Below are 26,157 nucleotides of genomic sequence, written 5' to 3'. Positions count from 1 at the left end.
CTTCCAGGAGGCCCCACTCACGGTCCACACCGCACAGGTTAGCACTTGGGTTCACGCCAACTCACACCGCGGTAACGAAACAGCGGGAGCAACACCGAGGGAGCGGAGGCCCAACCCTCACCTTCTCCGGATACGCAGTGAACTCCCAGTGCTGGCTGATCAGCTGGTATATGAGGAATAAACCACAAACTGTTTACGTTCTCGCCGCCTAGATATCAGAAGTCACTGATTTCCAAAACAATTGTATAACAATGTTGAGCATTCATAGACACTTTAGCATTTGGGAAATTAGTGATTAGAACAGAATACAGTAGAAAAGAAAACAGTATGTTTTAGTCTGAGTCTAAGACAAATATACTGGACAAATGGGTGCATATTCCTAATTTTAAACTTGCACATTTTAATATGAATACAAAATGACTATATAAGAAGCATTGTGTTCTTTTACTGTATTATTCTGCCTAAACATGTGGTAGACGTAATATGGTACAGAGAAATACATGGACTTTTCTCCTGAGTCACCTGATAGGGAACTAAGATCCCACAAGCCACGCTGTGCGCCACCCACAACCCCCCAAAAAAGCTTTGTCTTGCTTTTTATCCCACTCTCTGCAGAATGTGTACAGAGTTTACCCAGTTCACTTGCTGCTTGCTTTACTCTGCTGCTGGCCATGTATACAGATTCACCGGGCCGATTTCCTTCTGAATTCAGTTATTCCACAAATCCAGATTCTCCCTCCCAAACTTAAAGCCGCAAACCTCTGACTCATTCAATGTACCTCATTAACACATTTCCCAAGCAGAGCATTTGTGGGAAAATGAACCAGGTTCTGATCTTAGGAGGCGTGTGCCTAAATCAATAATCACCAAATCCCAGAGGCATTTGGTGTTTCCAATGTTTCCAATGAAACATTTGGTGTTTCTATGCTGTTTCCAGCCCTCTAAAATAATCAAACACATGAAAGTCACCATTTCTTGCCAAACTCAAGAAAAATCCAACTCCTGCACATGGGAACAAAAAGACAACGGCTCAGCTGAAAACACATAATCAAACATTATAGGAAAAACTTTAGCTTAATATTGTTCAGAACATCCCCAGTGGTGTTTCGCTCATACAGCAAAGACACAGAATAAAAATTCCAGACTGTTTTCAAGATAATAAAATAGCATATGATGGTGACTCACTAACTGACTAAAAGGAAAAAAAATCCATAAAGAGTCACAGGAACCTTGCAAAGCTGCAAAGATCTGGCAACACTGAACCTCCCCCACCTCACTTGGCTCTCACCTCCAGCAGACACACACACACACACGCGCACACACACACACACACGCACACACTCTAGTGACCATTTTGAGGCTGCAATTGGCTAATGGCTTACTCTACTGCTTAAGACAATATTTTATTCTTGACTCCGCTCAATAAACCTGCTAAGAAAAATAAACAATGGGTTTCAATCTTATAAATAATCTAGAAAACAGAATTGCTGTGCAAACAGTAGAGCTGATTTACTGCCCATGATGAACAGAACCGGAAAGTCCAATGTGCACAGTGAACCCCGAGTCGCAGTCTTACTATCTGGGGACATGAGTTAACAAGGATTCCTGCCCACTACATGGTGTAAGGCCTGGGATGGCCAGGTTTCAACTGGTCCTTTAAAACGTTGAGTTTTAATCTTTTAAGACATATATACACACACAATGTATTTCTATCCCATCACACATGTGTGAATACACACACTTCATTTTTTTTTAATTTTTTATTTATTATTTATTTATTATTTTTATTCTTGGTTGTGTTGGGTCTTCGTTTCTGTGTGAGGGCTTTCTCCAGTTGTGGCGAGTGGGGGCCACTCTTCATCGCGGTGCGCGGGCCTCTCACTATCGCGGCCTCTCTTGTTGCGGAGCAGAGGCTCCAGACGCTCAGGCTCAGTAGTTGTGGCTCACGGGCCCAGTTGCTCCGCGGCATGTGGGATCTTCCCAGACCAGGGCTCGAACCCGTGTCCCCTGCATTGGCAGGCAGATTCTCAACCACTGCGCCACCAGGGAAGCCCCACACTTCATTTTTAACAAATATTAAGTCAGGCCCTATTATAGGGCACTAAAGGTGATATAAAGAGGTATTAAAATAAGGTTCCTGCCCAGAACCTCATATATGTATTCCATGTACATACACAGATGCATGTAAATGTGCAGAACAGAAATGCATCAAAGAAAAAGGGAAGCAGAGTCTGCAGTCCAAGACTGAAACAAAATATTCATTTTTAAAGGGCAGAACAAAACACAATTCCGCTGTGAGAAGTTGGGCTCTTTGTATAATGGCCACCAGTCCACAGAGAAAGAGGCTCGCGTGGCTTTCACAGACGCGCACCCCAAGCAGGACGCCTACACCTGAGCTCAGGATAGCCTCAGTGACTGCAACTCAGGCACCTTCCAGGGAAGAACACAAAGCCGCCCGCCCCTTCGCTAGACTGTGAGCTGCAGGAGGGTAAGCACCCTTTCACGCACCCCAGATACCCCACAGAGCACAGACCTTGGGTACCAAAGGTTCCCCAAAACAGTTCTCCCCAAACGCTCCCAATTTTGCCCACTGCGAGGATGGTTTGGTCACCTCAAAGGCCAATTCCTGGGAATTATGATGCCACAATTTAGAGGATTCAGAAGAAGGATCTGAACAGAAGAATAATATCTCCAAAGTGGAAAAAATAACAAAGGCCGTTAACATTGAAACTTAATTTAAAAATTAAACATCTCAAAAAGAAAACTGAGCTTAATGGAATTCTGGTGTCCCAAGACAGGTTTCTCTGGCTTGCCTTTCCTATTTCCATAATACAATGAATGGCTTTCAAATTACACACAACAGAAAACATTTTTCATGGGGCGGGGTGTCCTTCCCACCACGGGTGAGCAGCTGTGAATGAGACCAAGGTGAATGCTTTGCTTCATGTTTCAAAACAATACAATTAATTTTTATTCTTAATTTTTCCTAACTATTACTCAAGGGCATAAGTTCAAGTAAGATTAAAATGAACCAATTATTCAAGAATTATGACTTCAGATACATTTTGAAACTTATTTTTCATGTCAGTTTTTAACAGACTAGATTTATTTTTTTTAAACATCAGCAAACTGGATTTTCAAAGTTAGGATGAGTTCACAGATCTCATTAAGGCTAAAAAAAAAATCTACTTACGATATAAAATATGAGCTCCAAGTAAATAAACACACTGACTATAATCACAACTTGTAAGTCTTCTTAAAGACCATTTCAAACCTTCCATTTGCTTCTACTAGCTAATAAAATGAGTCTATTTAGGCTTAAAAGTCATAAATGTCTCCATCTTAAAAGTCACCAGGTAACGAAGATCCAGCCAAATCATAAGAAATATAGGTTAGCAAATGCCAACAGCAAATAAATAACTGATCCTTACAAGCAGCACTGTGTTCAATAACACTGAAGTCCAAGGTGTTTTTCATTTGAGTGCAGGTTCTACAAGTAATACATCGCATGTAATCAAAGCACACTCATGCCATTCCTACCAGTCCTAATACGTAGGATAAGACCAAGGACAGGCCTAAGATGTTTACACTGAGAACAGCAAATATCCAAGGCCCTTGGTTTAAAAAGTCATCTAACTCTCTGGAAGTTTCAATATAATTTGTTTAACCTGATGCCACATAAAATTGATTCCAAAAAAGTTAAAAATAATTACTCTTTAAAAATAGATAAATAAAAGTTTAAAAGTCATCTAATTTTTAAAGACCTCCCTTTTCCCCCAACATCAGCAGCAAAAAAGTTTCTTACATGCAAATTTCTTAACTGTTTTACTTACACAAGGGAAATCAGCCACCCTCTCTCTCAGATTACCCTAGTCAAAACTGGACCACTGCCCAGTCAAATATCCATAGTTCAGACTCTCAGAATGAATAGATTCAAGGCTCTGCTCCATTTTAATGGGAAGAACTATAGGATCACAGTACTTGCTGCCAAAATGCAGGGCCTGTTTCTGTGGGTAATCACTTCTGCCTTGAGTGGAAAATCCCAACTCTACCTGCACCTACCCCAGGACAAGTTATTAAGGGAAGAGGTATGGCACATGTCAGTCCTTGTACCCACTTCTTGCCAACCTCTCAAAATATTTACATTTCTTCATGTATAGGGGTTCCAGTGAAAGAAACACTTAAAAACACTGCAGCAGTAAATATGCAAACTTCATATTAATAAGCGAAGTTCATCCTTCAAATAAAAAGGTTTCTATTAGAAACTTCAGTAGGGTCTAGGCTAGCCTAACTCACATATTATGGCTGCATGTCAAAAGATAAAGAGGAAAACAGTTTTTATATTAAGTGAGACATCGGGAATTCCCTGGCAGTCCAGTGGTTAGGCTTCCACGCTTTCACTGCCGTTGGCCCGGGTTCGATCCCTGGTCGGGGAACTAAGATCCCACAAGCTGCATGGTGCGGCCAAAAAAAATAAGAGGAAATATGACATGAGTTACAATTGTGTTTCTAGGACAAAATGGAAGACGGCAAGAGGGAAGCCATATTGGGAAATTCTATTATTGATCATGAAAATAAGCCCAGATACTTTTCTATATGTTTGAAATACTCTGTAACCCTTTGAAAAGCAAATCAAGCCATATTTAATAGTGAAACAATTTACAGCTTTAAAAGAATGAAAACCACATTATTTTAAGAATGAATGTGACATATAGGATTAAGAATCTGCAAGTCTTCATTGTTGTAAACAGCAGGGCTTCCTACACTTTACTCTGCATTCCAATCACCTGGGGAGCTTATTAAAATGCAGATTCTGCTTCAATAGGAATGGACAGGAGGCTGAGGCTGCAATTTTAACAGGCTCCAGGTGATGACGATAGTGCTGGTCTGAGGACCACACTGAGAGCGGCGAGGATACACAGCATTTGCAGTCGAGGTCTCTGGCTTACAATCAAGTATGTTAGGTGGCTGTAGCACATTTGTGTCCTCAATAGTATCAACCGATTCAGGAAGTCCACACTTTGTTATGTAACATGAGATTAAGCATTAATGAGGCTAGAAAGTTTGCTTATCTAAGGTTACAACCTGAAGTTAAATAAAGCTTCAATGCTGAACGCTAGTATTAAATGCTAGAGTCATTTTTAAACCTCTTAATATTAACAGAATCCCAATTACTCAGTCTCTTATTTTTTAAGTATTTTTAAAAATTTATTTAGTTTTATTTTTGACTGGCAAACATGGCAGGCCTGCAAATGGCTCATCTTCTCTGCTGCCATGCCAGCTCCCTGTGGGGCACAGGTGGCACCTTGCTTCTCCTTATAGACATCCCACCATTACAGCGCTCAGTGGTATACAAAGTTTTCTAAAATTGAACCATGTGGCATGTTTAACTAGCTCTGAAAATGGGAATATTTATTTTATTATTCATTGCGTCTTCGTTGTCGCGCACGGGCTTTCTCTGGTTGCGGCGAGCGGGGGCTACTCTTCGTTGCGGTGCGCGGGCTTCTCGTTGTGGTGGTTTCTCTTGTTGCAGAGCACGGGCTCTAGGCGCACAGGCTTCAGTAGTTGTGGCACGTGGGCTCAGCAGTTGTGGCTCATGGGCTCTAGAGTGCAGGCTCAGTAGTTGTGGCACACGGGCTTAGTTGCTCTGCGGCATGTGGGATCTTCCTGGCCCAGAGCTCGAACCTGTGTCCCCTGCATTGGCAGGCAATCGGATTCTTAACCACCGTGCCACCAGGGAAGTCCCTGATTACTCGATCTTAAAGCCCTTTCTCAATAGTGGTTATTCTTTGATGGGGGAACATGCTCTCTGCAAAAGATATTTTGCCTGAAGAAACGAACAACTAACATTCAGTAGTTATGCATATACTTAACAGAATTCGTTCCCAGAAATGTGGCTGAGAAAGGTGGCTGATTTTCATGTTATTTCTCAAAATTTTAAATCTCCAATACTTTTCATCCTATCACCCAAGGTTAAAAAAGCTCAAAACATCAAAAACAGCTGCCCCTTGGTCCCATTCAAAAAAACAAAAACAAACAAACAAAAAAAATAGTGACACGTTTTCAATAGAGAAAGTCAAGAAAAAAGACTTCCATTCCCACAAATCACTTGCGATCCCCACTTTCTGTCCTGCTATAGACTGAGTTATTAAGAACCTCCTCTCTGGTCTCCCTCTCGCTGGCGCTGCTCAAGAATGCTCACCTCCCATGCTCTCACCTCTCTTCTCAAAAGACTTCAATGGGTCCCCAAACGCACTCTTTGGAGAGAGTGCAAGGTCCCCCCAAGTCTACCTCCAAGCCGTAAGCTTGGCCTAAATCTCACTGCATCAGCTCGTGCAGCCTCCTCTCCGACCGCACTCATGGACTTGCCGGGCACGTTTTGCAATTTCCTGTCTCCATGCCTTTGCTCGTGATATTTCCTACAGCTGGAAAGTCGCTTTTCTTCCACCCTCCCAACCATGGCCTGTATCCTTCCTTCCTTCGAAGCTCAGTTCAAACACCACATCCTCCAATTAGCCTTCCAGAAACCCCCAGGCTCTGTGCTCACTCTGTGGGACCCGGACTTCTACCAGGGCCCTAAGCACAAACTGCCAAACATGGCAGGCCTGCAAATGTCTCATCTTCCCTGCTGCAATGCCAGCTCCCTGCGGGGCACGGGCGGCACCTTGCTTCTCTTTATAGACATCCCACCATTACAGCGCTCAGTGGTATACAAATTTTCTAAAATTGTACCATATGGCATGTTTAACTAGCTCTGAAAATGGATTTCTAGCATAGTAAATATTAATGCACCAGTAACTGGGTTTACAAATAACACGAGCTTCATCTCTGTTGGGCTAGGTATTCAAAAATAAAACTAAGAGATGAGAAAGATGGTCAAGAATGTGGGCCTGTTCCCCTGCTCCATCCAGGGGCTAATAATCCTCTAGGGGTACCTCTTCTCCCTATCAAGTCGGGGTGGATCAAATTGTCTTCTCACTAAGGTTAGTTGCCGCTGAGACAGGTCACTAAGTAAGTGCTCCCTGTCTACGATGCAATGCTGGCTGAATTTGTCCAAGCACCAGCAGATAGAGCTTTACACAAAGGCCAGCCAGGATTCAAGGGACAACCACCCCAGTGTCAGACACGGGAAAGTCTTTGGTTCAAACAACAAAGGGATGTTCTCAGCATGAAAGAAGATACTATATGTCACTGTCACCTGAGTAATCATCTCATGTTTTTGAAGAAAACTACAATGTGTAAAAATCAAATGAAAAATTATTTTCGGAACACCTATGATTTTGTATTATTTGTAACATGGATTCCCCTCCTGGTAATTAAGATTCAACACTATTAGGTCTCCTGTGTTTTCAGGCATTACCTTAGCATCAAAGGTCATGTGATTCATCAAGCCAAAGATTACGCGGCAGTGCTTAAAGCAGAACCCAAGAAGCCTCGTTCCCCATCATTTTCTCAGAAGCTCAGCTACCAGGCACTCACTGTGATTTATACAAATGTACTAATACCCAAGATTCTGATGTGGTTTAGGCCAAAGAGTGTCTCGAGAGAGAAGAAGCATACAGCCAAGGGGAACCTGAGATGCTTCGCAAAAATTCTTTACCGTATTTTACTACTAATTATACACCTTATAAGCATATTGCGGGAGGCAAATAGTTCTAGAGGAAGGGAGAACAGGGAGAAAGATAATCAACTATAGGATATTTGCATGACTGTGATACTAAACTATCTGACTTGCAGTTATTCTCTTGGGTAACATGAGGTTAACATGTAATACCCACTCAAACTAAACCTCTATAAACAGTTGGTTTTCCACAATCACAGCCACTATTCCCACTTCAGTGGGCAGCAGTGTTCAGAGAAAAGCCAGATTTAGCTCCTGAGTGATAAACAGCAGAAACCAAAAGAGCTGGGAGAGCTGTCCACGTCCGTGCCTACCAGGAAGCTCTGCATGTGCATCGGCCCCGAGTGGCCTGGTAAGCGTGGAAGTCTCCTCAACAAAGCTTCAAGACAGAGGAATTCCATCTTTTAGACTAGGCAGTGCCCTCCACCCACTCTGTTTTTCAATTAAATGGGTTTTCTGCAAGACAGATGAATGAAAAACAGGTAATTTCTTTTTATATAGGTTCAATATGTTTACAAGCAGAATATAATTCTGTACTTTTCCTAGCATTTAGCTACTTTACATAGTATTTGGGGTAGATACGAAGAACAATCATTTTCAAGTGTTTTTATGCACTCTTTATATAGAGGGTATCTCATTTAAATTCTCAAAACAATTCTGGGCGGGGGGGGGGGGGGGGGGGAGGGGGAGACCCAAGTGGGAGGGGATATGTGTATACATGTAGCTGATTCACTCTGTTCTACAACAGAAACTAACACAACATTGTAAAGAATTATACTCCAATAAAAAAAATTAAATTAAATTTAAAAATTAAAAAAAAATTCTAAGGGGTAGAAGGATCACCCCATTGTACAGAGTCAGACATTAAAGGACAGGAGGCTGAATAATCCGCTTAAGGCCCTATGGCAGGTAAAGTGGCAGAGGAGAGAAGAACCATCACTTTGGTCTCAGGCACAGCGACAGCCAAAGATGTACAGACATTTTATAAAGATTCTAACATCTATAAAATTCTCATGCAAAGACACACCATTCTAGAGAAAATAACTTCCTAGACCTTGTCAGGATCTGACCTGAACTTCCCAATGAACAGCTCAAAGAAGACTGCCCAGTTAAAAGAGATCATCAAGTACTATAGTTACTGGTAAGGCCAAGAATAGAACACAGGTCTGCTGACCCCGCGCCCATGCCCAATCAGGCGTGTTCTTTTGGATGCTGACACCCTTCTGAAGTTTCAAGTTGGTTGAGAATAGCAAAGAAATGAGTTAATAATTCCGGTAAACAGAAGACAATATGGAAAGTATCTAGGTTAGCGGGATTTGCTATATATATATATATATATATATGTGTGTGTATATGTGTATATATATATGTGTATATATATATATATATACATACACACACACACACATATATATATATATGTATTTTTAAAAGGCATGACCATATGAAGATTTCTACCTAGGAAGTTTTGAACCAAGAACACTGGTACCTTCAAATTTTCTCATCTTCTGCAACAAAAACGAAAAATAACCTTTGCCCTCCCCTCTGCATGACTTGCGAATGATTAGCCTGGCCATGTTGATAACTAAGGAAAACATGAGTGCCGCTCCCAGCTGACTAGAATACTTAAGATTTATCCTACTACCAACCTCCTCCAATTCCACGCAAAAGACAGCAGGACGCTAGCAACAGTCAGCCAATGTTCAGCCCTAATAAATTCTCCGGTGCTGCAAACAACTCTCCCCTCAGCTCCGATGACTGTGCCCTGAGGAAGAGGCTGGAAACAGGAAGACTGCGGGGTGCCGGAGGAGATGGGAGGATCGGAGCCACATGGCTGGGAAACAGGGACTGCAGAGAAGTGATGGGGAAGCATCTCAGGAAAGAGGCGCCTGGAAAAGACCTGAGAACCTGCTCAAAAGGCTGCTGCACTGAGAACTTCTGTGTGGCAAAAAAAGAGGCTACTACTGAGTCAGACATCATCAATAAGAATAAGCAACAACCAAGAGCAAGGGGAAAAACAGATGAGAAGACCATTCCCTAGGCTAAAGGTTATTCAGATCCCTTTTCACAGGGGAGATAAAATGCAAAGTGTCTGGCACTTCCAAATGTTAGACACCAGATTTTAGATTCAATGCTTAATCTTGCTATTAAGTTTACTTTTTAAAAGAGAAAGATAAAATAATCGTAGAGGGATATCTTGTATCAAATTCTTCATGGTTTGCAACTTTTAGCAGAGCACAGGGAGAGAGAAAATTGAGTTGAGAGGTTATAATCTGGCCCCTCACATCAGCTCAAATCTACTCAATGATCTCTCTCATTTTCACTCCAATTGGGCCAAACCAAAATTCCTATACTTTACAGGGTAAAGCCTTTTTAGTTTTTACTTCAAATAACTGAAATCCTCAGAAAACGTAAGAAGTATTTCTTTCATTGCTCCACATTAAATACCTCTTACCACTCTGTTCTGGAAAGAGCAAAAAGTAACTTGATTATATAGACTGATAATATATTTTAGTTTAATGCCCATAAACAAGCTTTTTTTTTCAACTATCCTCAAAATGACCCATCTCAGCATATTTAGATGTATAATAAATACTGAAAATTTAATCAAATTATGATTGATTAATGCAAACCACCAATTTATACGAGGCTATACTTGAAATCTCAGAACGCTTCTCCCCTATTATGAGGTCTGTTTATAAGGTGCTGTACAGAAAACGTGTCCAGAAACAGTTGGCTTAAAAAAAAAAAAAAAAAAAAAAAAAACCTGAATAAAAGAACCAAAATTGAATAAGAGGAAATCAATAAACAATACCCAATACCCAATTAGAAAACCAAAACCCAAACCAACCCACCAGCTTTTGTCATGGGTATTCTTCATGGATATTCTCCTCCATCCACTCCCAAAAGCTGGGGTGGAGGAAGCAGCACTCAATGTCGAAATATTCGCCTCCCATCCTCAAGTCCTGAAGTGCACTTCTGTAGTACTTGGGCCACAGGCACTGGGAAGTGGCTGGCCCACTCCATCCCCCCGTCTCCCCTATTCCTTGGCCTAGCCGCAAGGAGGACTCTCCCCACCCTCCTCCAATACCACCTGTAGGAAACCACAGGCACATTCAGGTAACACTGAATGAATCTCCTGCTAGCATTCTCTTTACATAACTTCACTCCCAAGCCTCCTTAGCAAACCCGCCTACCCCAAGTTTAGAAAGAGCGCTCATCAGACCTGATTCTCAGCTTTGTGAAATATCAAAGGAATTTTTAAAAGCCTCATTTCAAGCAACTTACAGGGATCCTTGTGTATCTGTCCAATAAAAAGTGCAAACTTTTAGGGCTGGAAAATTAGGTACAACTACTCTTCAAAACATAGCAACATTAAAAAATTAAAGTCCCCAGAGAATTTAAAGTACATTGAGCTACAAACCTCTTAGCTCTATTGTTTGTTGATGACTTTTGTCAATAACCAAATCCAAACTAACAATAAATGACATTTTCTATTTCAGCCACTGTATTTAAAATTAGGTGTTAACTCCCCAACACCCCAGACTCCCCGCCCCTCCCCACCCCCGCCAAACCTCTGTTGCCAAAGACTCTTCTGTTCTGAAATCCACTTTCTTGGTGATAAGCATAACCAGTCACTTTACCATCTAGAATCCTGAGCTAAAACTAAAAGTGAAGGAAGTAAAAATGAAGACTCCTAGAGGCCAGCACAACACAGAGTTAAAGGAAACCATTTCACAAGATCAAGTGCGGAGAAGCAGCAGGAGCGAAGAGGAAAAAATCAAGTTACATAAAGTCCAATTGTACTCACTGTTTCCTTATTGGGAAGCAGCTCCTTTCGAATTCTGAAGAAGTTCTTGCCGTACTGCCTGAGCCCCTTAACGAAGCGTTTCTGTGATAAAAAGAAAACAACAAATGGGATGTAAAAGCCAAAAACAACACAGGATGTCAGCAAAGATCTCTGCAATCAGCAGAATAACAACCCCAAAGAAGTCCGAGCTAGGGAACGTCGACACGGTTGGGGGAATATTTCAGCAGCACAGCCGGGACCCCCGCCCAGACAGCCTCCGTCAGATCCCCAGTCCCGCACTCGGACAGGCTGAGGAAGACGTCCCGTGTCTGAGGCAAGCAGCTGTCTGTGCCTTCGCTGCCTCCGATCTCTGCATCGGTCCACGGAGGTATAAACAACACATACGCTCCGTGCTTCCATCAATAAAACAGCACAACTGGTCCCCACCTGAGAACGAAGCTCCCCAAAGTGCCGAGCAGAAGGGGGGAACGGGACCAAAGCTGGAGACTTTTCTCCAGAAGGGCACCCTGGAGGCTTCAAAGGCCTTTCGTTAGTCCGGGGAATTCACCAGGACGGCAGCAGCACCGCGGCAGCCCACCGGGTCCGAACCCCGGCCGTCCTGCCTGCCCCGCCACGCCGGCCGCAAGAGCCGCCCGGGGGCACCAGGCACCCAAACACCAGCACCCCTCCTCCTTCCCGGCCCCTCCCCGCCCCCGTTCCCTCGGCAGCCCGGGGACTTTCACTTTGTCCCACTCCTCCCGGGCAGCCCCTCCCCGCCGCAGCAGGGCCACTGCCGGCCCCCCGGCCCCCACCTCGGCCCGCGAAGCCGGGTCCCGCGCGGCCGACCGCCGGCAGCCACAGGTACGCGGGGCCGCCGCGGGCCGCACTCAGGGTCCGGGCGGCGGGAGGCCGCGCCTGTCACTCGGCTCGCGCTCGGGCTCGGGCTCCGGCTCCACAAAGCGCAGGGCGGAGGCGACCGGGCGGCTCGGCGTGTGACCGCCGCGGGGCCGCGCGGCGCAGGGCGCGGGGCGCGGGGCGCGGGGCTGGGGCGGCCGCCGCCGCCAGGGGAGGAGGCCGGAGCGGCGCGCCGAGCCCAGCGCGGCCGCGGGCGGCTGCAAAAGGCGGCCTGGATCGCCGCGCCGCCCGCCGGTCCGGCTCCGGCCCCCGCCCCGAGGCTCCGAGCGGGACCCCGGCGCCGGTACCTCGATTTCCTGCTTCCGAACAGCGGGAGTCGACCCGGGCGGCGGAGCACGGAAACTTCCTCCCCGCCGCGGCGGGCGCGAGCAGAGGGCGCCCGCGGATCTGGCTCCGGGCTGGGGCCCTCCCCGGGCCGTTCCGTCTCCGGGCCTCCCCCCGGGCGGGCAGAGTCAGCAGCGCACGCCCGCCGCCCCCGGGCTGCGAAGCGGGGGGGCTGGCCCCGACGACCCCCGAGGTCCCTCCGGCCCGGGATTGTGGGCGGCCGCTCCCGCCCGGCCCAGGCCTCAGCCGGCACCTCGCCGGGCGCCGTTTCACAACTAAATCACCGCGGAAGCTTCCCAGCCAATAAATCACCTGCCCACCGGGAGGGGAGTCCCTCCCACTCCCCGCGGTTGAGACCAGCCGGGCGAATTCAGTGAAGAGCCAGACTTGGCCGGGAAGACCGATCTGCAACCTCCTACTCCATTCCTGGAGGCTCTGCATTTTCAGATTTCACCCCTTTCTAAGATATGACTCATCACTGTCAGTTTTCAACATAATTCGTATAGTTCAAAAGGAAAAATCTGGCAAGGCACAAGAAAGAAGCAAGCTCTGCTCTAGTCTGAAGCAGAGTGACCCTCGTTACCTGAAAAAAGTATCATTTATATGCTCAGCACGCACCCCGGGCTGCGTGCAGAGCATCTCCACATCTCCACCGGGATGTGGAGAGGAACGAGACTGCCCTGCCCTCAAGGAGCAGGCCAGGCCTGGCAAACAGGTAAACAGATCAATCTCTGGGCCCCAACGAAAAGCAGCAGAGGAACAAAGGGCGGGAGGTGGGGTCAGGAGGAGGAAGCACCTTAACTCTGCGGCCGTCTTAGGGGAGAGACAAGGAGGAGCGTGAGCTGCCAGGTGGGCTCCAGCAGGGCTCCAGGCAGAGGGCTCAGCCAGGAAGGGCACACAGATCATCCTGGGAACTGCGAGGAGGACAGGGTGTGCGGAGTGGAGTCCCAGCAGGTCAGACTGAGGAGGGGGGAGAGGGTCAGGTTGCAAAGAGCCTTCCAGGCCAGGCTGAAGAGTTCTGCTCCTAGCTGAAGGCCAGCGGAGAAGTGTGAGCAAGAGCGTTCCATGAAAAGACGGCACAGAGACTGCTCTGGTGGCAGTGTGGCCCTCGGCGTGCATTAGGGACAGACAGGCTGCAATGCAGTTAAAGAGGCTGGAGAGGGAGCCCAGGTGTGAGATGAGGATGACCGGAGCTCAACCTCAGCCTTCAGAATTAATGCTTCTTAATCTACTCTTTAAGAAGGTAAGTATTTAGTGAGCACCTAACACTGGAAGGAATTTTTAAAATAACAACAAAAAAGGTAGCCATGGACCTTTATTAAAACGGATTCATTTGTAGCAGGTAAGATAAATGTGTGTGAGGTGATTACAGAACAATCTGAGACTTAGGTCGGCCAAGCAGGAAGCAGTAAACCCAGCTCACCAGTGCTGCAAGGGAGCCGAGAAGCGGGATGGACTGTTGTTCAGAAAGCCTTCACGGAGGCAGATGGCGAAGAGCAGACAGCATTTGCGGGTGTGGAGGGGTGGGAAGGCCCTCCAGCAAAGACAGAGGCAGGGAATAGGAAGTGGTAATCAGACAGGGAGAGTGTACACAAAGCTGAGGTGGGCTCTGGCGTGAGTCAGATGGTGGAATGGCAGGGCCATGCGTGTGTGAGGACACGCAGCAGGTTCACTGGGAGAGGCCGGCCCAGTGAAGGAGCATCTGAGAAAGGCTGAATCTGGAGGAAGCAGGATAATGTGGGAGAGTTCCGCAAACTGAGTTCAGACCCTGATTCTTCCACTTGTTATAATCCTCTGAACAGCACCTATTCAACAAGTAGTTATAAGTACCTACTATATGCCAGGAGCCTCAAAGTCCTCACAACCTAGAAGGAAGTACTGCTATTATCTCCATTTTACCGACAAGGAAGCTGAGGCACCGTGGGTTAAGTAACCAGACCAAGGTCACCCAACTCCTCAGCAGTAAAGGCAGAATTCAAACCCGGGCTCCAAAATCCATGCCCTGCAGCACTACTGCCACAGTCTCGGTGAAGTGGGCTACGCGTCTACAGAGGTAAGCAATTTCAGTCATGGTCCCATGATCTGCAACTCTGCCCTTTCCATCTGCCCCATCAAATCAAATCAACTCTTCAGTATTCTTCCTAAGAAAGGTCTTCAGTGCCTTCCTTTCCCGCTCATTCCAGCAGTAGTCCCAGGCCAAACCCTTACCCTTCTTTCCTACTAGCTAGCCTACTAACCCACCTCTCCCATCCAGCCATTTACAAGCCTCTGCTGAGGAATTTTTCAAAACCACGGATTTCATCAGGAGTCCTACACCATCTTGCCCCCAGGCCCTACCTAAGAGTAGCTCTTTGACCTCTTCAGGGTGGTGTTTAACCCTTAGCCCTGCATTCAAGGGGCACAAGGATACTGTCCTGGCCTACCTTTCCAAACAGGTGTCCAGTAATGCCAACTGGCCCGTGCTCCCACCTCTGTCTGAACGTCCGACTCTGGGGCACCTTCAATACTTCTCTCCAGAGCCTACGTCCAGTTCACCTCAAACTCAAACTCAAATCCCTCCCACTCCAAAGTGAGACCTCCCTGACCGTTCCCATCCCCATTCACTTCGCATTTATTTATTTGTAAAAGGCCTCATGTACGCATAGTGTCTATGAGCTCTGAAAAGACAGGAATTGTATCTTATACCACCTTGCCTCCCTATAGCATTAGGCAGCTGGAGCTCCCAAGTCTGTGATACACAGATGAAACAAACCATGAGATGACAAGAGCCTGGGCTAGGGTGGTCACAGTGGAAATAGACTGTTAAATGCCAAAGGGTCCATTTTGAACTTTGATAACAAAGTTGATCTTATTGGCTCCATGACACCAAACTCTGCTGATTTTTCTTGTATCACCTGGTGGCTTAATTCTCTCCTCAACCTCTGAGTCTCCCCAAGGCTTTGTTCTAGGTTTTCTGCTCTCCAAACTCCCTCCCAATATGATTTCCACTGCTCCCATGGCTCTAAATACCATCCAAGATTCTCACTACTATTTCTAAGGCTAAATCTATGGTCCAAGCCCATTGGGAACACTTGTCTCATAGACATTTCAAACTAACTACTTCCAGAAATATGGATTTGACATCTGATGGTGAACACAGACCACTGCTGTCAGTGTATATCAATGACTATGCTATCAAGTGCAAAGCACCACTGGCCCCACTTTTTTAAAAAAAGGAAGTAAAAGCTTCATGTGGCCTGTACTGTTATTTCTCTATGGAAAGCCACAAGGCCTCAAACTGGCAAAACATCTGCTTCTCAGAGACCAGCCTTTACCTTGTGGTTTACCAGAAATGTAGAGTAGCCTTTAAAATCGAAACAAAGCCAACCCACTCAGAGTGGTCAATGATTAGAATAGGTCAGTATGTTAAATAGGTTACTGAGGCTGTAGTCTCCGTTCCCTCTATTCATTCATCTCTCTGCAAATGAAGACCCTGAAGTTTTTTTAAGACTTTAATTTCATAATTAACACTATCGACTCACAAACAGACAGGTACTGGAAGCTTCTAAACGAAAGCTCACAGACGCGGTCTGTTTCTTAATAGCATTCTAGCAGTTGAGCTGAAATTCAGCATTTCCAGTGCTGAGATTCAAGGCCTCATGAATTATGTCTCTGTCCATTAGCTGTTCTGTCCCTGACGGTGTATAGACATTAGACTGCTAAGATGCCAAGGGTGCAGGAGAAAGAAGACTGCTCATTTCCGAGGCGGGAGCTGTGGCTGGGTCACTGCTCCAAGTGCCAGGCAGCCCTGCTTCTTACACTCCACAGGCTTGCCGTCCGGCCACTCTCAGATCCACGAGCTGAGGTTCTCCGGGTGTTGGCACTGGTTTCTCTGGTGCTCTTTGTTTTCAATCAACCTGTGTGCTTCTTGGGAGCACAAGACAAGTCCTCTTCTATTTCTCAATCCTCATAGCCAGATGAGACCCAAATATACACACAGATTTATTAATGGCAAGGAGACTGTGCCTTGCTTTGTTTTACAACTTAGTCTGTGATTGCGCTCCAATTTTGATTTTATCTATTGATATATATTTTGACATACAACACTGTGTTACAAGGTACACAACATGTTAATCTGATACGTTTATACACCGTAACATGATTGCCATTGTAGTGATAATCATGTTACGTAATTACTCCCCAGTTTTTAGACACATTGCTATAGTTTTCTGTTATTGAGCCGAAACTTCATATCACCATCAGAAGTTACCTACCTATAAGTTCCTGGTAGAGAACATTTAATTCTTGGCTTTAAAAAAAGTGAGTTACCTGAACACAGTACTTGCTGTTAAATTTGGGTCTGAGTAGAATCTGGAGAGCTCTATTTCTCATTTTCGGTAGAATGGAAAGAATATGAGATTCAAATGCAGAAGTCCTAGGATCTGGTCTGCTCCTCTGTTCCACAGAGTAATTCTGACATGGCCGTTTAGACACAGCCACTTTTGAAATGGGAGATACGTAACAGGGATAAACATAATTGGGTCAAAATGCAATACTGTTCTCTCTTATGATAAAATAACAAGTTCAAAAGTTCCGCTCATTGTTGCTGAGCCTGCCCCAGCTCAGAGCCTCCCAAGCCCTGTGCCCATGGGCGATGACGGCCTCACAACTGCCCAGACACTGACTGTCTCCCACGGGGGTGGGGGGAAGGGGTGGACCCGGGCTGGCCTGGGGCAAGCAGCTTCACTGTTACGTGTCAGGATGAGAGAAAGGTAGGGAGACACCACCTATTCAACAACAAAAGCAGCCAGCACTGAGTAGTGCTCCGATGGCAGGCACTCTCTTAAGGGCTCTACGCGAACTGACTCACTGAAACACCGCAATAACCTTACGAGGCAGGGGCTACTAATGTCTCCATTTTACAGATGGGAAAACTAACCACGTGTCACCAAATCCTTGAACAGGGTGGGAGGGTCAAGACTGACAACCGTAAACAGTCGGGGAACTTCAGGGATGGGGTGAAGGCTCAGATTGGAGTTGAGGAGAGTGTGTGGATCGGGGCTGTGATGGGCACCTGCTGCCTGCGTTTGCACTTCAAGATTTTAAGTGTTTCCCAAAGGTCTACGAATGGACAAATACAGGCTATATTCTCGAAACTTACTTTATTCTTGTCTCGGTTTGTTCATCTTTTAAACTGGCCATAAAATACCAGGCCTACCTATCTCAAAAAAGATTACTCTTAATATCAAATTGGATTGCACACAGAGGAGTACTGGGTAGATGAGGCCAAAGAATAAGGTGCGCTTATCTCCCTCGTGCGCATGTGAAACTCCCAGCGCGGCTCATCTCAAGTGCTGGATCTGACCTGTGTCTACAGCAGAGGAGAGGAGCCAGGGGAGAGGGGCAATGCTGCAAAAATGGCTAAAAGATAACTCTGCATTAACCCCCGGCTGAGAGCTTTCAAAATTAACTCCCTCTGGTGAATTTTAACTAGTGTATCACAGTCAGAAACTCACCAGGACTTCTGAAAGGCGACTCTTGCTCAGTCCTCTTACGTAACTGTTTGGGAAACACTGTAGGTACTAAAATGAGTCCCGCTGTGAAAATGGCTCCTGCTGCTCTACCCTGTTTTCCGCACAAAATTTTATGTTAATGACTTGCTGCTTCTCAGGGGACTGAAGAGCAGGCAGATCTGCAAGTAAGCAAGCCACAGTTGCCCCCAGTGGAGAGACAAAAGCGTAAGCCCACAGCCAGGCAGAGAGTAAGAGGAGTGGTCCACGGGTCTTCTGAAGGTGTAGAGAAGCAGCAGCAGCAGCAAACTGAAGCCGTTGCCTAAATGTGGGCCCATGTTAATGAGGGGTAGGGAGAAAAAAAGAGAAGACTGATGCCAAGCAGAAGAAATAAAAGCCTTTCCAAACATCTGTATTCCAGGACGCCTACCTGTTCATTCAACAGTGGCTCTCACTGAGCAACCACCAGATGAGAACCTATTGCATTTCATCCATATAATCCTGTCTGTTACAGATTCCCATCACCCCATATCTAAAACACGCTTCCGGCTGGAGGTACACTATTGATACTGCTTTGAAAAGTATCATTTGGGTTTTGATTTTAAATATTTAACATATCAATGAAAGGGTGACCCAAGTAAAGCATGATGTTTTCAATAAACAGCAGCAGAAGCAGTGTGTCTGAGAGGAGACAGGCCAGCAAGCCATGGTGGGCATCTCCAAGATTTCTGGTATGTTGCTCCTAATTTCTTGTTGACTCTACTTTGTAAGTACACGTTGAATTTACTAGCAGTATTCCAGAATAACTAGTTAATAGTTAAGTTCCATTCAACTAGTTATAGTTTAAAAATAGCAAATAGGATCACAATTTAAAATAATAACCACATTTTTACTGATGGTTCTCAAGTCTCTCTGAGACCTGACATTTTCCCTAGCTCAGACCTGTCCTACGCTTTCTATCCAGAGTAACATCTTCCATTGTCTCAGGACATCACAATCTCAACATGGATACTGGTGGGTCCCAGACCTCATCCTCCTCAAGGCTCCTCAATACACTCTCCAACATCGGTGTCACTGGGTCCATGCTACAGGTGGAGAATCTGGAAGCTTAGGTAGATTAAATATCCTGCCCTAGTCCATAGCTAATCAGGAAGGGTGGAGAAGTAGAGAGATGAGATATCGAAATAGGATTAATTGCTTGGAATCTAGGTGCAGAAAACGTTCTCTTGTATCTATATATATCGGAGGAATTAAAGGGTATTATCTGTCTTAAAAAAAACAAAACAGAAAACCTCTAAAGGAAATTTTATGTATAAACATATACACACTTGCTCTTTGAAGCAAAAGTGCCAGAGAGTGTATGCTTTATGTCCATGTTAAAATTTTTCCCACAAAAAAGCTTGGCTTGGAGTGCATGGCTCTGCCACTAAATAACGACACCCTTGTATAGGTCACTAGGCCTCCTCCGGGCTTCCGTGTGCGCATGTGTAAGAGGAGTGGCAGGCTTTCTCTCATCTATCCGTAAAGCCTCAACAGTGGATGCCTAGTTCTCCATCACTGGGACCTGCAGTCAGGCAGGTGGCCTCTCTCCTACACAGAGACAGGAGGATGGCTAAACTCTTTCCAGAAAGAGACCCTGTTAATGCATGATATGTTTTATCAACTGTCTTACCTGGAAATGCAGAAGATCAGTCTAAGATACCTTTAACATTAAATAAATCCTAGGTTTTGCAAAAAAGACCCGTTTCCCCACCTCATCCCAAAAGATTTGATGGTCCTCAGAACAGAAGCCCAAATACAAACCTGTCCATTTCTAAGAGAAGTCCTCTCTAGGGTCAAATACAGCAGATTTCAAATATTCAGCTGTCATGGAGGAATAATACCAAAGAGTTCTTTTTCCTGGTTCCTTTCCTTTCCAATCTTCCAAAGGCCAAAGAGTATGAGAATGAGAATTGGGGGAGGTAGGTCTAATATGATCCTGCCCTGATTCTTCTACCTTCCTCAATTCATGAGCATTGTGACAACAGACAGCTCCTGGTCTCATCACCGTTTTATCCCCCCTGCCTCTGCCCACGCCCCCGCCCCCGAAGATTAGCTACAGAAACACAAAGGGTGACTCAAGTGCCAGGTCCTAAGGTGTTTGAGGCCAGCAAGAAGAGTCCAGCAGTCGTCCTACCCCCACAGCTGGCTCTGCTGACGTGCTCCAGAAATGTCTACAAAAGCTAGGCAGTCGTCAGCTCAACACTCACTCCCTGCCATGTCTGTAATAATAGTAGAATCCGAGAATATTAGAGTCAGAAGGAAGCTTTAGAACATCTAAGCTGGTCAAAGCTCTCACTTTGCAGGCAAGGATCATACATTATTTAAAACAAAACAAACTGAAACACACATACCCACAAAAGCTTTGTATTTGTGACAGACTCTTATTTCCGTCCCATCCTACATGCTGCTCCTACAGTGTGACGAAGACACTCCACTGAGATGTGGGTCTCTGTTCCCTGCCCTGGAGCCTGGGTGGACCTCTGTAACTATCCTGACCAACAGGGCACAAGTGGCGCTGGTGGCTTGAGGCTGGGGCATGCATAAAAGGTAACGCAGCTCTGCTTGGCTCTCCCTCTCTGGACATGTGTCTTTGGAGCCCTGAGCCACCACATTAAGAAGTACGGTTATCCAGAAGTCACCATGCTGGGGAGACCACGTAGGGAGGTGGAGAGAGGGAGAGAGAGAGAGAGAGATGCCTCAGGAGCTCCAGCTGTGCAGCCCCCCGCAATTTGAGTTTTCCTAGCCTGGACTCGCAAGTGAAGGAGCCTTCAAGACGACTCCAACCCCATCTACCATCCGACTGCAGCCTCATGAAAGCGCCCCAAGTCAGAATGCACAGCTGAGCCATTCCTAAATTCTTGTCCTGCAGAAACAGGATAATAAATGATCATTCTTGTTTTAAGTTGAGGTGATTTTTATTGTTGGGAGTAATTTGTTATGTGGCAGTAGGAAACCAATACAAGATTCATTACAAAAAACACTAAAACCTTTAACCTCAATGTTAGTCAACTATTAATTAAATCAACCAGTAAACCATCTTACAATTAGACTTCCTCAGACAATCCACAAGCCCTATCACTCTCTATAACCTTCCTCTGCTCTATGTTAACACTGAGCCCTTGTTGCCCTGACATGACATTGACATGCTACGTATGGTACTGAGTACATGAGGGAATCCCCAGCACCTAGAACAGCCCTTGACACACAGAGCAGGTGACCACTATCACTGGCTGAATGAAAAAATGAATGTATCTGGGAGGTGAACTGGCTTGGCCTTCTTACAATGCTGTTTATTTCCCAGCCATTGGCCCTCCAGCTTGACTCAAGGTCTCCTGACCTATGCTCAGTGCTCAGTGCTAAGTTTCTGACTCTCTAATTACTACCTACAGAATGATTCAACACCACCTTTCCTCTCCGTTCAAACATACAAGTCTCACTAGACACCACGCTAGTCCACTCCCTGATGCCGGCTCACCACCCAGAGTGAAGCCCACAATTTCCTTTTTCAACACACCTGTGCATAAAACCCTTCCCAGGTGGTCGCAGATATAAAAAAAAAGTCACTCCATTTTTCAAAGACCACATGCCCAACAGGAAAATGACCTTATGTTGGATGGTTTACACAGCAACTGTGCCCACTAGCAAAGGCCACTGAGCCATGCTATACATCTCCTGTCTATGTGACCCTCTGAGTCTAGATGATTATGCTGAGTAGCTGAAGTCCTTTCATTACTGCAGGCCTAACACAGCACTGCCGCGGGGTGAATATCGGAGCAGCACGCTTCAATGCACTTTCAAGTCAAATGACAACTGGCTAGTTAAGCAGCAGCATTAACAGACGTAGAAATACCGCCAGCTAAATACCTCTTGCCAATTATGGCTGCCCAGCTACACCCAAGTTAAAAATAACCCAACACTAGTAACGAACCCAAATGGACATGAGGGGCGCCTTCTCTCCCTGCGATAGCGCCGTAGTCCCCACGTAAATGTCCTTGGTCAAGTGGCTCATAATTAAGTCACTAAAAAGTTCATCTTCTTTAACAAAGTAGATCTTGGCACAGAAGGAAAAGGGAATAAGCTGAAAAAGAAATGTGGCTTGCCTATAAGTTACAAGAGAACAAAGAAGTAGAACTCTTTAGTGGGAGGCCTTTTGCAAAAATTATAATGAAAGGTGTTTAGATCAATGGCTGCCCAATAAAAACTGAATGTGAGCCACAAATGTGAGCCAAGTAGGGAACTTTCATTTTCTAGTAGCCATATTTTAAAAAGAGGTAAAACGAACATTAGTAACACATTAATATATCCAAAATATTATCATTTCGATGTGTAATCAATATAGAAATGATTAATGAACTATTTTACATTCCCTTTTCCTACTCAGTCTGTGAAACTCAGTGTCCGTTTTACACTAACAGCACACCTCAGCTCGGGCTAGCACATTTCAGGTGCTCAGTGGCCACGGTGGCCAGTGGTTACCACAGCGGAGAGCACAGGTTTAGGATGATCCCTGCTCCTTTTTGATAAAACATTAAAACATCTAAAGCACTAGAAGTTTTCTAGTAGGGAAGTAAGATAAATACATTGTTAGAATATTGGACAATGATATCATACAGTCCTAAATGAAATAAAATCATATAGGCCTGTTATTTCAAATTAAGTGAAACGTGTCTTCCAGAAGAACTCAGTCTAGAAGTTGTTATGATCCACTCCTGCCCCACTTCCTAAACAGGGGAAACTGAGGCCCTGTCCAGCTCCAGGGCCATAGAAGCAGCTCCTGGGCTGTTTCCCTTTCATGACAACATGACAAGGGCTAGGGCTCCTTATTTAACTTTGGTCACTTTAAATGCTCTCCAAAATGAGAGGAAAATCAAGTATCCCTTTAGGAAATGCAGGGGGCTGGAGGGGGAAGAGAAGTGTATTTCAACTACAAAAGGCAAAACTGGGTCACAAGGCAGATCCTGGTCTAACTGGCGGTCACTATTTTCTTTCTATAACAGGCACCCTTCTGGTCGCATACTACCTCCAAGCAGGATGTCTATCACAAGAGAGTCTGTCAAGGGAGGGTCCCACATCAGGGGCTGGTAATGGGCCCCACCTCGAGGCTGCTCTGCTGGCTTTTGTTTGGAACAACGGTGCTCCCATGATACCTCACTCTTGCTGAAAATACTGGTATTAAGGGAGCGTGAACACAGCTGTGTGTAAATTACACACACAAACCGATTCGATCTGTATATTTATAAGGAATACAAACATACTAATAGTGCATTTACATACCCAGTTGGATACATTGGGCTGCATGCAGAGTGGAGTTTGAGTTCCAAAGTATTTCCTTAAAATCTTACAAAAAGAAATGCTTAGGGAATACTTAACCTGCTGAGTCAGGCTGAGGCTCTTCTGTGCCCTCCCCCCATGCAGACTGCCCTCACCACACCATACTGCCTCCCCCTGCCCCTGCCCCTGAATAGTCCTCATTTGCAACACTGGAGAAAGTATTTGAGACTCTGAAGGAGAACCCTCAAAAAGAGCTTTAAAACTCACTTCTATAGCAAAAATTAATCAATGAGATAATTTTCACAGTTAAAAAGTTATAATTATAAATGAGGGGGCGGGGGCAAAGAAGGCAGAAGCATAGGGACTTCCCTGGTGGCACAGTGGTTAAGGCTCCGCACTCCCAATGCAGGGGGCCCAGGTTCCATCCCTGGTCAGGGAACTAGATCCCACATGCATGCCTCGCATGTCACAGCTAAGGAGCCTGCAAGCCGCAACTAAGGAGCACACCTGCTGCAACTAAGACCCAGCACAACCAAATAAATAAATTAATTAAATAAATATCTTAAAAAAGAAGAAGGCAGAAGCAGGAAGTGGGAAGAATCGGTAAGTTCAGAATTGACTTGTCCTACAATGACAGCTTTCCCTTGCCCACACCAATTCCACACACATATGAAGAGGAAGACCTACTTAAGCATCTGTTAACACAGCAGACAGTAATGCAGGGTCTTTGGAGTTTTCAGCTGATTTTGAAAAACAAGGAGAAGAGCAATCAGCATTTTATGCTTACTGCATTAAATCCAGAATATAGACACAGGCATCAGGCAAGCTGGGCTCTGGTTCTACGCCTGATTCTATCAAGGCTTCACAGATGACCCCTGGCAAGCCATGAACATTCCCTGGGCTGAGTTTCTCACGGTAAGATGACATCCCAAGTATCCTAATTTACCCAAAAAAGCACTAACTTTTAAAACGTTGGGTGTTGCAATAAAATAAAAGAAAAAGAAGGGTAATAATACAACTAAATAAAAATATTCTATACACATGTTGATAGACACAGAATAACAAGCTCACTCTAGGCCTTAATTTTATTCTTTAAAAATTTTACAACAAAACCCTCCAACTGATACCCTTTCTTTTATTTTTTCTTGATATGGTTTGTATAAACTCCTAGTGAAAGAAAGAAAGAAAGAAAGGAAAGGAAAGAAAGAAAGAAAGAAAAAAAAAAGGTCCATTTCTGAGGCTTGGGTTTACCATGCTTACAGTTCCACCAATAAATCATCTCCCAATCTGGGCTTGGAAAAGCACTGGCCACGGTTTGATTGCTCCAGCCCCACGTTGCCAGGCAACCAACACAAGGGGGAAGTCTGAGAACTGCTGACAGATAGCCAAGTGGCTGAAACAACAGACTTCTCTCTGTCAAAAATGTGTTTCAGAGGGCCACTTCCCCACCTCTGCTCTCTGCTAAACACTACACGATTGTAAAATCAAAATCAAAAGGCCACTGTAATAAAAACACACTTCCTGCTCAATTACTAATTGTTAAAAAGCTGTGGGGAGGCCCAGATCACACAGTGTATGGCAACAGAAATGTGATACTGTAAATGAGATAAAGTCAGCAGCATGCAAGAAACCTGATCTAAATGCAGCTCTGTAGCTTCAAGTCAGGGGACCTGGTGCGTGGAGCAAATAAGCTGCCGAAGAAAGCACAGGGAAAAAAATAATGCATGTTGAGATGTTAAAGAAACAAGGCAAACAATAACTAAGAAGTCACAGGTTCACATTACTTAATAATAAAACCAAGAACATTCTCAATTGTTGTGAAACACAATCTGGAGATAATGAAAGTTTTCTCCCTCACATGGATTTCTTACAGCGGAATGGGGCCTGGTGCAGTATTTGCACATAACCTACGCATATCCTCCCCTGTATTTTAAATCATCTCCAGTTTACTTATAATACCTAATACAATGTATCAATAACTGCTATGTAAATAGTTGCCGATGTGCAGCAAATTCAAATTTTGCTTTTTGGAACTTTTTGGAATTCTTCCCCTCAATATTTTTTATCTACAGTTGGTTGAATCCACTGTTGCAGAACCTGAAGATGTGGAAAGCTGACTGTACCAGGTCCAAGACTGACAGTCTAATGTAACATGGGAAACATCTATGGGGCATGCCCAAGCCAGTAACAACACACCACAGTCCTACCAAAAGCTCTATGAGGTGTCCTTCCATGAAACCGCTTTATTGAAATTGTCATCTAGGACTCTCTGGAAACTGACTAACTGTGGTACTTGGAAGAGGCCAGCACTCAGAACACAGTTCTTCATCTTTTTTGTGCCATGGAACTTTCTGGCAGTCTGGTAAAGCCTAACCTCTTCTAAAAATGGTTTTTAAATGCCAAAAATAAAGTGAGATTACAAAGGAAACCAGTTATATTGAAATCTAGTCATCAAAACATTTAAAAATGCAAATAAACGTACCTTATTTAATAACATATTAAACAAGCTCTCATAGAAGATTTTGATTTTTGTCAGACTCCTGGGGGGCGGGGTGTTGTTCTGTTTTGTTTTGTTTTATAATATGAACTCAGATTATAAACTCCTGGAGGGCAAGGACAGTAATTTATTCATCACTAAATCACCAAACAATGTGTGGCCTCGTTCCCTGCCCAAGGCTGACCAACTGAAGGCTCCCAGGCTAGCC

General features: G+C 45.0%; 1 protein-coding gene across 8 annotated transcripts in view; it reads right to left on the bottom strand.

Annotated features, from left to right (window-relative positions):
* RERE (arginine-glutamic acid dipeptide repeats) overlaps window positions 1-26,157 on the bottom strand; it is a 419,625-nt gene that overhangs the window by 49,525 nt on the left and 343,943 nt on the right. For all 8 annotated transcript variants that reach the window (XM_082460931.1, XM_082460929.1, XM_082460934.1 and 5 more), the window contains one exon: window positions 11,433-11,513. In XM_082460931.1, the coding sequence (XP_082317057.1) occupies window positions 11,433-11,513 (81 nt within the window). The remainder of the gene's footprint in view (window positions 1-11,432; window positions 11,514-26,157) is intronic.

The sequence above is a fragment of the Balaenoptera physalus genome, assembly GCF_965194825.1.
Source record: "Balaenoptera physalus genome assembly, chromosome: 1".
In the NCBI taxonomy this organism is placed as follows: Eukaryota; Metazoa; Chordata; class Mammalia; order Artiodactyla; family Balaenopteridae; genus Balaenoptera; species Balaenoptera physalus.
This window is presented reverse-complemented; position numbering and strand designations above follow the sequence as displayed.